The 15969-nt window shown below is 35.5% G+C and overlaps 1 protein-coding gene across 3 annotated transcripts in view; it reads left to right on the top strand.

Annotated features, from left to right (window-relative positions):
• Positions 1–14863, top strand: part of GDPD1 (glycerophosphodiester phosphodiesterase domain containing 1) — a 36545-nt gene extending 21682 nt beyond the window's left edge. The window contains exons 5-11 of one of the 3 annotated variants that reach the window (XM_074319714.1): positions 982–1100; positions 1625–1714; positions 3945–4078; positions 6649–6708; positions 12078–12129; positions 13130–13344; positions 14315–14863. In XM_074319714.1, coding sequence (XP_074175815.1) covers positions 982–1100; positions 1625–1714; positions 3945–4078; positions 6649–6708; positions 12078–12129; positions 13130–13252 — 578 coding nt within the window. In that variant the 3' untranslated portion in view covers positions 13253–13344; positions 14315–14863. Of the gene's footprint in view, positions 1–981; positions 1101–1624; positions 1715–3944; positions 4079–6648; positions 6709–12077; positions 12130–13129 lie in introns of all 3 variants that reach the window. The other 2 variants (XM_019736413.2, XM_074319715.1) reach the window with 2 other exon arrangements.
• The last annotated feature ends 1106 nt before the right edge of the window (positions 14864–15969 follow it).

The raw sequence follows: 15969 nt of genomic DNA, 5'->3' as shown, positions 1-15969 counted from the left end.
GGGTTCTGTAACAAAAGAGAGATTAACAAGACAAAAACAAACAGAAGTTTATTAATATGTATGTATCATGGGGGAAATTCAGGGATGGCTGGAACCTGAGTTTATATAGCATCTTAACAACAAAACCAATAAATGTTCAGAGAAGTGACAAGACAAAGGAGTGAGTTTCTAGGGTGGCAAATTGTGGGAAGGTAATATATGGGGGAATAATGGAAAATAAAGGCTAGTCAGTAGTTATGTAGTCTTCTGGTGCTGATAAGGGTCTAGGGTTGTTGGTGATTGATTTTTGTACAATTTAACTCTTGTGTATAGGCAAATAGGGGGAGGGCAGAGAACTTTTTTGTATCTGCTTCTTCTCAATTGCTTTCAGTTCAAAATAATCCTTGTGCCAAAGTGGCATTTAGAGTGGTACCCTTCAAGGGGAATGTTTAAATTAAAATAATTAAATTGTTGTATCGCTACTCGATGGAGTATTTTAAAAACTTTAAAAATAATAATTAAAGAATAAAATCAGTAGATGATATCAATGTCAATATCATGGTTATGATATTGTATTATATTATAATTTTTCAAGAGGTTACCATTGGAGAATCTGGGTCAAGGGTGCACGGATCTCCATGTATCATTTCTGACAACTTCATGTGAATTTAAGAGTTATCTTTAGAGGTTTAATGAAAAACTTTTAAATCATAATTATAAATACAGTGTATTAACATGCAATATTTATTTTTGTGTAAAAAAATCAGGTTAAAATCTGTAGGTACACCATAACGCCCTTGAATTATGCATAGGAAAAAAAAGGGTAGAGAAGGTACAGAGGGTCCCGATGGTTATATCTAAGTTGTTGCTTTTCTTTTTCTTCTTTATACTTTTTATCATTGTGTAAATGTCCTATTATGACTGCGTGCTTTTAACTTTTCTAATAATCAAAAAAGTAAACATCATCTTTTAAAAATACATTTAAAAATCTTGCTTTCTCAGCATGCCAATGCGAAGGAAAAGATAACCGAATTCCATTACTGAAGGAAGTTTTTGAGGCCTTCCCTAACACTCCCATTAACATCGATATCAAAGTCAACAACAATGTGCTGATTAAGAAGGTACTTAAGGCATTGCCTCCTCTGAGTGTGTTGCATCCGATTTCACAAACTAAATAAGGCTAGAGTAGGTGGCTGCATAGGTCGATACTGTTCAAGGAAATGTGATACTCTCGGGATCAGTATTGTTTTAAATAATGCCCTCCCTAGTAGGAGAGATCACTTTACTGCAGAAAAGCCTGTTTTCTGAGTGAGTTGTCCTGTCTCAGTCATGGATAAAAGTGAGCTCCTGTGAACCAAAAGTTCTGCATTTACATATTTAACTACTTCTCCATTAATTCGCTTCATTTGTAGTTAGCTTATGCCAAATTACTAAAGAGTTATAGTCTGTTAGATAAATCATATAATGGTAAAATGTAAGTAATTCTGTATATCTTTGTACATAATCTGAATGTATGCATCCCTTCTTCCAGAATTTTATACTATTCACTGGCAGATAGTCAATTGTAACCCATTTTTTTATGTGAAATGATGTAAGCAGATTTACAAATAGGCACATGCATAAAAGTTTGAATTTTCCTTTGTAGGTTTCAGAGTTAGTGAAGCAGTACAGACGAGAACACCTAACAGTGTGGGGTAATGCCAGTTATGAAATTGTAGAAAAGTGCTACAAAGAGGTAAGCTTCAAAAATGATACAGAATGATCTATCTTTGTTGTTATTGTGGTTGTATATCGATAAATGGTAAATTATTACAGTAATAATTTTTAAAAATTATCTTATTTCGTAGCGTTGATCCAAAGACAGATGGTACTGGATGGGGGCAACTGATCAGAATTTTACTAATAGAGATAATGGATTTATAGGTAATAGATTTAATAGAGATAATGAACCATGCAATTAAAGTTCAATATAATTGGACTGGCTTACATTATTATTTTTACATGCTAATATTGTTTACCAACATTTTATTATGTACATAATGAAACAAAATATGATTCCCATCTTTTAATTTCTGTTTTTTTGTTAGGTAATTGAAATTAAAAAAGAAAAACACCTTTTATTTATTTTAAGTGTGTTTTTCTAGGACCCATCAGCTCCAAGTCAAGTAGTTGTTTCAATCTAGTTGTGGAGGGCGCAGCTCACAGTGGCCCATGCGGGGATCGAACCGGCAACCTTGGTGTTATGAGCATCACGCTCTAACCAACTGAGTTAACCGGCCAACCCTGAAATATCTGTGTAATTTGGAATTAAAGAAGAAGTATTTAGTCCTTCGATTCTGTATCTCAAGCTTTTCTTTACCCTACCTCCAAACTAGAATTAATCAAATTAATCCTGGAACATAATTATCAAGATATATATATATATATATATATCACACACACACATCGACTGTGTTTCCCCAAAAATAAGACCTAGCCCCACAATCAGCTCTAATGAGTCTTTCGGAGCAAAAATTAATATAAGACCCGGTCTTATTTTGCTATAAGACCGGGAATATAATATAATATAATTAATATAATATAATATAATATAATATAATATAATATAATATAATATAATATAATATAATATAATATAATATAATATAATATAATATAATATAATATAATATAATATAAATACTGGGTCTTATTTTACTATAAGACCCGGTCTTATATAATATAAGACCGGGTCTTATATTAATTTTTGCTCCAAAAGGCATATTAGAGCTGATTGTCCAGCTAGGTCTTATTTTTGGTGAAACACTGTGTGTGTGTGTGTGTGTGTGTGTATATATATATATATATATATATATATGATTTCAGTGAGCTATCTACCCACTGAAATTTTATCTGATTGAAGAAAATACATCTATAAACATTAATTTTGCTATATTTTGAAATGGTATGCTAAGCCTCTGTAAGAAACTTTAGCTATATAATCAGCTAAGAGAATTTGAAATTCAAAATGTTAGAAAATCTTAGGCATTGAAGACTCTCTTTCAGAATACAAGTAATAGTGCAATACAAATAGTGCAGGGAGAGAGGTTATGGTGAGTTGTTTAAAGGGTGTAGAGTTTCAGTTTTGCAAGATGAAAAGAGTTCGTATACAGAGGGTGCCAAAAAAATATACACACATTTTAAGAAAGGAAAAAAACTATTAAAATTATAATAATACATACCGATAACAAAAGATGAATACAAGTCACGTTTGATTTCTGCAATTACAAGAGGTACTCAAAGTGGTTACCATCAGCATCCAGATACTTCTGATTATGGCGAACTACTGCTTGAGCAACGTTGACCAGAGTGTCCACTTATACATTTTTTTGGCACCCCCAGTATACATGAAGCTTGCATGCTAAGCGTTTTGGGATCTTGAACACATTTTCCAATAGAAACTTAAAATGGTGGTTAGATTCTTTGACTAGCTTACAAAATCCTATTTATATTTGAGCTATACTGTAGCTGAAAGATGACATATTTGCAACAGTATTAATATATATCTGTATATGTCGATATTCATATTTACATCATATCCTATTTAAAAATGTATAACTATATATAGATACTAGATATAGTTACCTATTCTAAATGGGAGTAAGGTTACTAAGTATTTCATATCTTCCCTTCTTTATCTGATAAGCACTATCACAAATAGACAGAAGTGGTGTTCCAAAAGTAGAGAGTAGAGAATAGAGAAACTTTAGTATCATCAGTTAACATTATAGGGCCCCAAGACAGATCCTGACCCATTTGTCAAGGACTAGCCATTTTTAAGTGTGGTGTGTTTGGAAATGAATAATTCAGGGAGTACTTTTAACAGATGTCAAGATAACAGTCTTGGAAAATTTTCAGGGTTGTGAAATAATCCTGGTTATTTGAGCAGTTATAGAGTAACATGTAATATTGTTTGTGTGTTTTAGAATTCAGATATTCCTGTACTCTTCAGTCTACAACGTGTTCTGCTCATTCTTGGCCTCTTCTTCACTGGTCTCTTGCCCTTTGTGCCCATTCGAGAACAGTTTTTTGAAATCCCAATGCCTTCCATCATATTGAAGTAAGTGGCTACCTGTTTTTATCAGTTATCAAGGAGGACTAAGATAAAGCTCGTTAATATCAATATCAATTGATAAAAAATCGATTGCTGTAGAATCGATTCCATGTTTGTTTAGCTGACCTATATTAACACATTCTCTAAAATGAATAATAACAAAAGGTTTATAAGTTTTTAATCTGGGCCCATCTCAGGTAATAGTGGATTTCTATGCTTGTGTACTCAGAAGTCAGGTAAAAGAATTAAACTTAATTGTTGAAGCTTAGTAATTATTTTATTCTAATATCTAATAGCGATTGCCCTCCAACTGCCCTTTTTTCTACTTCATTGACAACTATACATAGCTGAAATTCCATTAAACTCCAAATTCACCACTAGTATTAATACATTTAGGAAGAAAACAACTGCCACCACAACAATGACCCAAAAAAACCCTCTGGGATAAAGACAACAATATAATTAGTTTATATAAGATACTTTTATATTTATATAACTTCTCTACAGTATACAAAGCCTTGCTTTTTACACACTAATTTACTATAAAGATAAAAATATATAAAACACTTAGCATTGCCTGGCAAACAAAAAATACTCAATAAATGATAGCTTTCATTGTTTATTGAAAGCCTTTATAGATAATTTAATAAAAATTTAAAATTTTAATAATTTTTATTAAATTATCTTTATCATTATTATTAAAGAAAGATAGCTTAATCTCACGATCCTACAGCCTTAGAAGATGATTTCCAGCTAGCTGTAAATTTCTAATAACTGAGTCATCACAAAGGAATTTGGAGCCTTGGGGATGTCATTTAAATGTGAATTCACCTGCATGAAACTTTTTCATCCCCAAACAGAACTTTAAAAAGTCAAGCTTAATACTAGAAAAATTATCATTAGAAACTATTGGTAAGAAAAGCAATTTGGTCAGTACCCTTGTACTCGACATCTATGTTTCATGCTTGTTTTCCAATTTGAGTTTCTTAGAGATGAGCATTTTTAACTATTCCCAATTATATTTATTAGCAGTCTTTGTGTTTTGCAGACAAAGGAACAGAAATCACTTCTTGTTTTACAAAGAAATCATTTTCATTTGCTAGATTAAAATGATTCCTAACCATTTATTGTGTTTCCCCAAAAATAAGACCGGGTCTTATATTAATTTTGCTCCAAAAGATGCATTAGGGCTTATGTTCAGGGGATGTCATCCTGAAAAATCATCTAGGGCTTATTTTCTGATTAGGTGTTATTTTCGGGGAAACACAGTATTCCTAAAGTAATTAGCTTTCCTCTGGCCTGGAATGGACTGTTATGCTCTCTAGATTATCTTTATGTGTTCCTTTTAGAAGCAGGTATGATTGAAATATAGACATATGAGCAAACTTCACAGAATTAATCTTTTCTATAAAAAGTGGTTATGGATTAAGTCAGGTAGAGAATATAATGTACGTGTTTTGATTTTTTTTTTAAGTGGAAAACAATGGGTACTTCCTAAGACAACATATAATTTGTGTTTAATGAAGTAATTAGCTATTTGAGATACTAAATCCCCGAGATTCCTGAAATTGCAGCCACGACTTTCCACCTTCGCTAAAGTTAGGGAAAAAGGATTTTATTTAGAGAGAGTTTCTAATAAAAAATGAATTTAAGTGTGGAGGCTCAGAATTATATTAAGAGTATAGATAGGTAGTGTTTGAAAGAAAACAAGAAATGAAGATCTGGGGAGATTGAAAATCACTGTGTGTAAACTTAGAAAGAAGCTGAGAAATCGTCATAGTAGAGAGGCTAATCAGAGATTTCCTACACACACAACCTACAGTAAATGACACCCATAATTGTGCTGCTCTAGGCGTCAAAGAGATTGAAGAAGGAACTCAACGTAGGTCTAAAAGTCAAGTATCCTCTTCTAATAGACAAGACAACAAGTACAGGGCTTAGGTCTTTAAATATTGAAAAGGGGGAGGGGTGGTAGATGAGGGTAAAGGGGATCAAATATATGGTGATGGAAGGAGAACTTACTCTCGGTGGTGAACACACAATGGTATTTATAGATGATGTAATACAGAATTGTACAGCTGAAATCTATGTAACTTTACTAACAACTGTCACCCCAATAAACTTTAATTAAAAAAAAAGAAAACTAAATATTGAAAGGGGAAGAAAAATATGCTTTTAGATTATTTTTTAGTCTCATTTTTACCCCAAGTATCTTAATGCATAATAAAGTTTGGTTGTATGTTTAAGCCTACTGTATACTAAATTATAGCAGACAAAGCAAGAGAAAGAAGCTTCACCAAAAAAGAGACATGAGCCCTGGGCACTCAGGGTCCCTGGAAAGATAACCTTTTTTTTTTTTTTTTTAACCTTTGAATAGTGGTAGCAAAAAGTTAGCCCAGAATCAATGAAAATGGAGAACCCACACAGGCTTTATTTTAATTTATTTTTGTCCTTTTACAAATATTTTTGAGCACGTACCAAATGCAAGACACTTTTTATTTTGAACTTGTTTTATTTTATCACACTGATCTATTTCTTTGTTTCTAATTTATGATTTAAATTTTATTTTGCCTCAGGCTAAAAGAACCACACACCATGTCCAGAAGTCAAAAGTTTCTCATCTGGCTTTCTGATATGTAAGAATTTTAGTTTCCTGATATACAAGTTATTGTTTTAGCTATATCAAATACTGTGCTTATGATTTAGTGCAAGCTTTCTACATGTAATTTGTAATAAGGATGTGTGGAATACCTACCATACAAATGGATGTGTATGAATCATTTGAAACCAGCTTAATTACCAGGCCTTAGGAAAAATCTGGGGAGATGATCTCATTTAGCTTCAGGAGAAAACTAAGCACCAACTGACTCAAAGTTACATGGGGTTATCTAGCTAGTTAGTAACAGAGCTGGTATATATAACCATTCCCTTCTACTTATTTGCTGTTTCCAATAGCCTGCAGTCAAAAACATGATGAAAAGAAGTGTGTATAGCAATATAGTATATGTAAAATATATATTGACTAATGGCACATTTCTCAGTAAAATCTGCACCAAGGCTTAGCAGCAGAAAAGAAGTTCTATCTATGGGGTGGGCATGTACTTTGAAGAAAATACCTTAATTTCTAAGATATGTTGAGTTTATTTTTAGGTAAAAACCACAAAGTTACTGGGCTGTTTTTGCTTAAAAATAGAACCTTGAATACCTAATTTTTAAAAAGATTTTTATTAAAATATAGCTAACATACAACCTTATATTAGTTTCAGGGGTACACCATGGTTATTCAACAATTATATGCCTAAAAAAATGATCACCATGATAAGTCCAGCAACCATCTGACACTGTACCACGCTATCACAATATTATTGACTATATTCCCTATGCTATATATTGTATCCCTGTGACTTATTTGTTATATACCTAGAGATTTGAACCTTTTATTCCCCTTCACCATCCCCCCTCTTTTTAATCTTTCAATTACAGTTGACATTCAATATTATTTTATATTAATTTCAGGTGTACAGCATAGTGGTTAGACGTTTATATAGTTTAAGAAGTGATCCCCTGACTAGTCTAGTACTCACCTGGCACTATACATAGTTATTGCCATATCATTGACTGTATTCCCTATGATTTACTTTACGTCCCCATGACTATTTTGTAACTATCAGTTTGTACTTCTTACTCTCTTCACCTTTTACACCCTGCCTCCCAACACCCCCATCTGTCACCCCAACAAATCTAGTACCCATCTGACACCATACATAATTATTACATTATTGACTATATTCCTTATACTATACCCTACATCCCCATGATTACTGTATAAGAACCAATTTGTACTTCTTAATCCCTTCCCCTTTTTCTTTTATCCCCAACTCCCCTCCCATCTGTCAATCATCAAAATGTTCTCTGTATATATAAGTTTGTTTCTGTTTTGTTTATTTTGTTCTTTAGATTCCAAATATAAGCAAAATCTCATTGCATCTGTCTTTCTCTGTTTGACACGCCACTCAGCACAACACCCTTCAGGTCTATCCATGCCACTGCAGATGGCAAGAACCCATTCCCTTCCCTGGTTGAGCAATATTCCATTGTATATATACACCACGTCCTCTTTATCCATTCTTCCATTGACAGACACCCAGGCTGCCCCCAATCTTGGCCATTGTAAACAATGCTGCAATGAACATATGGATGCACACATCCCCTCGAAGTAGTATTTGGGTTTCTTCAGATAAATACCCTGAAGTGGGATTACTAGGTCCTTCTTTGTCTCGTTATAGCCTTTGTTTTAAAGTCTATTTTTGTCTGGTATAAGTATTGCTACCCCAGATTTTTTGTTTTTTTCACTTCCATTTTCATGAAATACTGTTTTCCATCCTTTTACTTTCAGTCTGTGTATGTCTTTCAAACTGAAGTGGGTCTCTTGTAGGCAGCATATGTAAGGGTCTTGTTTTCTTATCCATTCAGCTGTGTCTTTTGAGTGGAGCATTTAATCCATTTACATTGAAAGTAATTGTTGCTAGATATGTGGCCATTACCATTTTATTATTCATAATTTTGATTTTTTTTTTCCATCTTAAAGAAATCCCTCTAACATTCCTGGTTTGGTGATGATGACCTCCATCAGCTTTTTCTTGTCTGGGAGTCTCTTTAGCTGTCCTTTGATTCTAAATGATAGCTTTGCTGGGTAGAATAATCTTGGTTGTAGGTCCTTGCTGTTCATTACATTGAATATTTTGTGCCAATTCCTTCTGGCCTGCAGTTTCTGTTGAGAAATCAGCTGATAGTCTTATGGGAGCTCCCTTGTAAGTTACTAGTTGCCTTTCTCTTGCTGCTTTTAGGATTCTCTCTTTGTCTTTAACCTTTGCCATTCTAATTATAATGTGTCTTGGTGTGGGCCTGTTTGAGTTCATTGTGTTTGGGCCGCTCTGCACTTCCTGGACTTGTATGTCTATTTCCTTCACCAGGTTAGGAAAGTTTTCAGTCATTATTTCTTCAAATAGGTTCTCAATCCCTTGCTTTCTCTCTTCTTCTGGTACCCCTATGATGCAAATGTAGTTATGCTTGATGTTGTCTCAGAGGTTTCTTAAACTATCCTCTTTTTTTTGGATTCTTTTTTCTTTTTGCTCTTCTAGTTGGGTTTTTGTTGTTGTTGTTGTTACCTTGTCTTCTAAATCATTGATTCAGTCCTCTGCTTTATGTAGTCTGCTGGTGATTCCTTCTAGTGCATTCTTCATTTCAGTTATTGTATTCTTCATTTCGGAGTGGTTCTCTTTTAAGTTTTCTATGTCCTTTTTTCTGCTTGCTGTCTCTCTGTTGACGTTCTCATTGAGTTCCTTGAGCAGTCTTTTTATTTTTTTTTTCCCTTGAGCATTCTTATATCCATTGTTCTGAACTCTGTATCTGGTAGTTTGCTTGCTTCCATTTCATTTATTTCTTTTTCTGGGGTTTTCTCCTGTTTTTTTTATTCGGGACATATTTCTTTGTTTCCTCACTTTGGCTGCCTCTGTCTTTGCTTCTATGTATTAGGTGGATCTGCTATCCCCCTCAGTCTTGGCGAGGTGGCCTTATGCAGTAGGTGACCTGTGGGGCCCAGTGGCATAGTCTTCCTGGTCACCGGCTCTAGGAGTGTCCCCTGTGTGGTTTGTGTATACCCTCCTGTTAGAGTTGAGCCTTGGTTGCTATTGGCATATTAGTGAGTGGGATTGACCCTCAGGCTAAGTGGCTGTGGGGTTTTGCCTCATCCACAGCTTATGGGCTGCTCTGTGGGGGGCTTCCTCACTGAGTGAGATTTGTCCCAGTGGGCTCTGGTGCTTGTTAAGACCGCCCTGTGTGTATGCCGCTTGTGGGGCTAATTAGGCGGTGCTCTGCTGTGGTCTGAAGAAAAACTCCAAGTATGTTGGTTCTGGTGCCTCTTGCGAGGGTCTCCAGTACAGGCCCAGGTCACCCATTGCCAGTGACCAATCAGGGACTACCTGATAAGAGCTACAAAGTGATCCGCAGTTGTTTGCTGCCTGTGCTAACCCTGGAGGCGCATAGGAGAGGCCACGCTGCAAACTGAGGATATCTGCCATTAGTACTAGGCCTAGGGTAGCTACACATAATGCCAGGAAAACCCAAGGCCTATGGCCACCTGTCAGCTCCCTTAAGGTTCAGCCACTGATAAAGCCTTGTGCAGTATCCCAGTTGGGTGAGGCAAGGTCTCAGGGAAACACTAGAGTGGGAAGAATTGTAGTCACCAGGTTAAAGTAAATTCTGGTTTGGTGCCAATGCTGAGCTTGCAGCAACTCAGCAAAAGTCTCAGCACGAGGCCAGTCACCACCTGTCGAGTTTATTGGACTCTGACAGTTTTCCAAGAAAGAGTGCAATGCAGCTGGGGCTGGCTGCTCTTGGAGAAAGTATCTCCAGTGTTGGGGGTATAGGGTGGGTAGGGTCCCAGTGAGTCAGCAGGGTGGAGCTGTGGAGCTCACTAGATGAATCAGATTCAGATTTGGCCAGAAGCATAGTGGGAGGGCTCAACACAGGAAAGATGGCACAAGCCTATCATCTGCACGAGAGAAGGACCCCCTCACAGGGAAAATGCCGACTGTCCTCCAGCCCTTCTCCCGAACCTACACAACTCAATCTACCCCTCGTATGTTTCTGACACCCCCTGAGTTATTCTCCTTCCACTGGAGCCCAAGGTGAGTGCCTGGGAGTGATCGAGTCTGTGCTCGGGCCCTTAAGAGGACACCTGGGTTTCCTGCCAACTTCCATCCCACCCACATGGTTGGAATCCCCTCCCCACTGTTTTTCACAGCCAGATATTGTGGGGCTCCTCTTCCCAGCACCAATTCTCTGGGCTGGGGAGGCTGGTGTGGGGCTAGAGTCCCTCACTCCTCTTGGGGAGAACCTCTGCAGCCGAGCTATCCCTCCCTGTTTTCAAGTGCCACATGGAGGTTTGGAGTTAGCCAGTTCTGGATCTCTGCCCCTCCTACCAGTCTCAACGTGGCTGCTTCTTTATATCCTTAGTTATAAAACTTCTGTTCAACTAGATTTCAGATGGTTCTCTAGGTTGACTGTTCTATAATTTAGTTGTAATTTTAATTTGTTCACAAAAGGAAGCAGGCACAGTATATATCTACTCCCCTGTCTTGGATCTCCCCCACTTTCCACCCTTGAATGCTTAATTAATAGTCCTTAGTTACAACATTTTTAACTTAACTCCTCTTTCAAAGAGATAGAAAACCAGTTTCATCTTTTTCTGTGCCTGGGGGTTTATTGGGGTTTATTTGCTTTATTCCTGATTTAATTTCTAGTTTTCAAGGACACATTTTTAACTGATGTTAAATGCATGTGATTTTCAGTTTCTGTTACTTAATCATTCTAATAAACATAAACAGACTAGGAATTCTATACATAAGTTTCTAGTACAGTTAGTTCCCATCTTGCTCAAGTGATTTGTTTTCTAAAAAATTCACTTTGAAGTTGGTTTTTTGGAGCTAAAAAAAATGCTTTTCTCCTATACATATAGGATAGTGTAATTAAACGACATTAGGTTCTAAGATAGCTCACAAAAGACTAATTCATTCTGTAAATGAACTATGATGTTATAGAACTTGACTCAAGTTCACTGCCTCATTTTAACTTGCAAACTTAGGAACACAGACTTCTCCGCTCTTTCTCACTCTCATTATGGCTCCAGCAGAGAGAATGAGGAAGCCATTGGGCTGCTTTAGTAAAAGGTCTCTTGAGGATCTAGTGGCAGCAAGGAGTAGAAAAAAGGTTCTGGTTGTTCACCAGCAAGCAGCCAGCAATGAAAAGAGATCCAGCAGTTATGATATAAATGCATCCACAGCAGCTATTATTCTTTGAATCCATTGCTTGTATTGCTGAAGCATTGGGATTAAATTCAACCAGGAGTTATAAATTCTAAATTGACTAAATTAGTACTAAGGACTAATTTTAGTCCTTTGTAGGGCTAAGAAGTACTAAGATCTGTTCTGCTTTTCTTTTTTAGTTTACTAATGAGAAAAGCTTTGTTTGACCACCTCACTGCCCGAGGCATTCAGGTAAATTTCTGGAATAATGCATTTTGGAAACAGCATAGTTTACCAGTTGAACCCAAACATAATGGGCAAGAACTTTTAACTGATTTAATTTGGTCCCAACTCTGATGATTCTGCTTTACTGGTTCACATACGAAGACCTTAATCTCTTCCTTATAGTTGACAAGAAAGCAGTGGCATTTCAGTAACTAGAGTCCACTTACTGAGGTCTGACAATTAAGTTTGCGAACTTGTTGCAATGATGTTGCTAACCTTTTTTGATATCAGAGGGATTATTCATTATGAATTTGTACCAACTGGACAAACAGTTAACCAAGTTTACTATTTGGAATTGCTGAAAAGGCTGCGTGAAAATGTTAAGATGAAAACAACCTGAATTTTTCACCAATTCATAGCTCTTGTATCACAACAATGTGATACAAGAGTGCCCAGCTCACATGGCACTGTCTGTAAGGGAGTTTTTAGCCAGTAAACATATAACGGTATTGGAACACCCTCCCTATTCACCTGATATGGCCCCCAATGACTTCTTTCTTTACCTGAAGATAAAGGAAATATTGAAAGAAGACATTTTGATGACATTCAGGACATCAAGGGTAATACGACAACAGTTCTGATGGCCGTTCCAGAAAAGAGTTCCAAAATTACTTTGAATGGTGGACTTGGTGCTGGTGTCAGTGTATAGCTTCCCAAGGGGAGTGCTTCGAAGGTGACTATAGTGGTATTCAGCAATGAGGTATGTAACAGTTTTTCTAGGATGAGTTTGCGAACTTAATTGTCATACCTCGTATGTGTAATTGAGAATAGCTGAAGACACAGGGGTGGGACAGTGCATATTTAATGAGCAAAATGGCATATTTTAAAGGGTTCAATTATTTCTTAAAATTTCAAGTATAAAAGATTATTTCTAAGTGTGCTGAGATTGTAGTGGATAAATGCTATTATAAAAATAATTTTCTATCCTAACATTTCTTCTCATACTTCTCATGCTTCTAATTTTTAGGTGTATATTTGGGTATTAAATGAAGAACAAGAATACAAAAGAGCTTTTGATTTGGGAGCAACTGGGGTGATGACAGACTATCCAACAAAGCTTAAGGATTTTTTACACAATTTTTCAGCATAGAAAAGGAAGTACTTAGAAGCATTCAAAGAAAACATGAAAAGACCTAAGAAAAAGAATTTTCACCATCATTTTCCTAAGCCATTTCCAGAATGGTAAAAAGTTTAATCAATTAAGTTTTTATTACCTCATTTTTAAGCCTGTTTGAGAATCTAGAAACTATATATTGTATATTTATTTTAAACAATGTTGCATATTTTGCATCTGTAAATAGTTTGTTTAGAAAGATAACTGGTTATAAGATGTAAGTAGAAGATTATTGATTAAGATTTCTGTTTATGATTCTGTTATAAGTAATTCTGAAATCAAAGACTACTGGATAATTTGATATTAGCCTTCACCGGAATAAGTCAACTAATTAGTAAAACAAAATTACTGAAGGCCATTACAGCTATCCTGAGTTGTCTTGTTATTTCTACATACATCTTAGTTAAAAGGGAAAAATATAGTGGAAGGAGAGCTCAGAAATCAATGATGTTATCTGAGTACATTGTTAACAGAAGACAGACTCAAAGAAATAACTGAAAGTTTATTACTTAATCAGAAATAAAATCTGTAGACTGAGTTAGATTTCTTGGTTTCTGTTGTTAATGGGGACATTCTATTTGGAATCTTCAGGTGCGTGACAATGCTACCATGTCTTTTTTTTTATATATATAAATATTAGAATTGGGCTTATCAACTGTAAATTAAGATGAACCAAATAGTCATATTTTTATGTTTCCTGTAAAGAAATGTAAATTTTCCATTTTTGTCAATGACTAAGTGTTTGGGCCTACATCTAGGTTTTAAATAACATCTTGAATCCTAATAATCATATGAAACTGATAAAAGTACATATCATTGGTTTTAATACTTATAGTATAAACCACCTGTTCCTCATCTTTAAGAATTTTATTCTTTTGAGTACTAAGTGGAAACAGAATTTCCCAAACCATTAGCCTTCACTATCTCAGCTTTTCTGATGTGATTTCGTGTAAATCTGTTTGTAATCTTTTTGACTAATTTTCGCAATCTCTTTGGGAGGTAAATATAATCTGGACTAATAAATGTCTTTTAACCTAGATCACATCTCTCACTTGGAGTTTGCCAGTTTACAGCTATGAATGATGATCATACTCCCACCTGTCCTTGGATGACATAAGTAACATTTGCTTTTTTGTTTAAACTGAAATAAAATTTTCCTAGAACAAAATAAGGGTTCTTCATTGTTTTTTCTTTTTTTTGCAGTTGTAATTTCACATATGCTTTATAGATACTTTTTTGCAGAATTTGCTGAGTTGATGAATTGATGAGTAAATGCACCTGAGATTTCTCTCTAGAGTAAGGAAAATAAAAGAAAATATGGAAACTCTTTTATGGTAAAGAAGTTGCTTCTTGACATTTGAACAAATAACTTCGGTAGGTAATCTATTAAATCAGTCATTTTCACTTTTACTTATTATAATTTATGGTTATGGTTACTAGAGATCATTTTGATCATGTTTGATATAATTCTTTTTGTTATTTCTTCTTTCCAAATTTTGCTTTGTTATGATTCAGAGCAGTTCATATTATAGGGCCAGCATATATTTTGTGTCATCCAATAGAAGATAAAGTACCCAGTATGGTAAAGATGTTTAAAAAGTGTGATAATTTTATAGTCAAGGTAACTTAAATTCACTTAATAAAGGTATAGTATCTATAACAAGAGAGTAGATATTATCAGAAAACATCTGAATACTGCTTTTCTGATTCAGGCATCACATTTTATAAGAGGTTAACTATCCTTTCATTTTGAGCTAGATATGGTGGGTAAGGGTAGAGAAGTGGTCAAAACATGTGATTAGACCTTTCTGCTGGGATGAGCCTGGCCCTAGATTTGACAGAACCAGCTATAGGTCTAGTCCAGCATGCCAATAGTATCCCAAGTACATGGCAATTGGCCTATAGTTGGCAAGCATTTCAGCAAGCAATTGGCATGAGGGAGTTTTGACACTGAAGTATAGTAAGAGCTTCTCTGTAGCGTTGACATGTTACCAAGGCAAAACAGGACACAAGATATCAACCAGAACTAGGACCCAGCTCTTGGAAAGAAGCTCACTAGAACTGAAAAACTGAGTAATAGCACTGGGCTATAATTAATAAGGGTAAGTTGGTACTGAGTCCCATTAAACCTGTCATTTCTGGCCAGGGCTGATTCTAGAAATTGGGGTAGGGCCCTGACAGTAGGTGGGCATCTAGTGGCCACAGCTGTAAAGAAAGAATAGCTGCTGTTGAGTTGGGATAAGAGAACATAAAACATAAATTATAATATGTATGGGAAACCATTAACGTAGAATACAGTGTGAATGATTCTGCTTAGAGTTGTGCACCATGGTAGCCCTGGGAAGGTGCATTTTAAAAAAAAATCAACAGAATCTGCAGCAGATAAGAGTGCCAATTGAAGAGCACCAGGTTGAAGAGTGTTCTGGACTAAAAGTTTTATGTCTTAAGTAGGTGGCTAAACTTGAGACATTAAAAACAAGAATCAAAACTGCTAGGCAATAACATGATGTAATCATTTTAGTACCAAAAGGAAAATGTAAATAGCAGTCTGAGATCAGGCATCAAAACAAGATCAGAACTAAAGCAGTCAGATTCGAGAGTTAAAGAGGAGATCAGAAGACAATTCAAAAACCAACTAGTGATGTTTAGCTTTTCTGCCTCTTTTGTGTAGCACTGTGACAAACTAATGTTTG

This window comes from Rhinolophus sinicus, linkage group LG15 (assembly GCF_036562045.2).
Source record: "Rhinolophus sinicus isolate RSC01 linkage group LG15, ASM3656204v1, whole genome shotgun sequence".
Taxonomy (NCBI): domain Eukaryota; kingdom Metazoa; phylum Chordata; class Mammalia; order Chiroptera; family Rhinolophidae; genus Rhinolophus; species Rhinolophus sinicus.
Note: the sequence above shows the minus strand (reverse complement) of the source record. Positions and strands in the feature narration are given on the sequence as shown.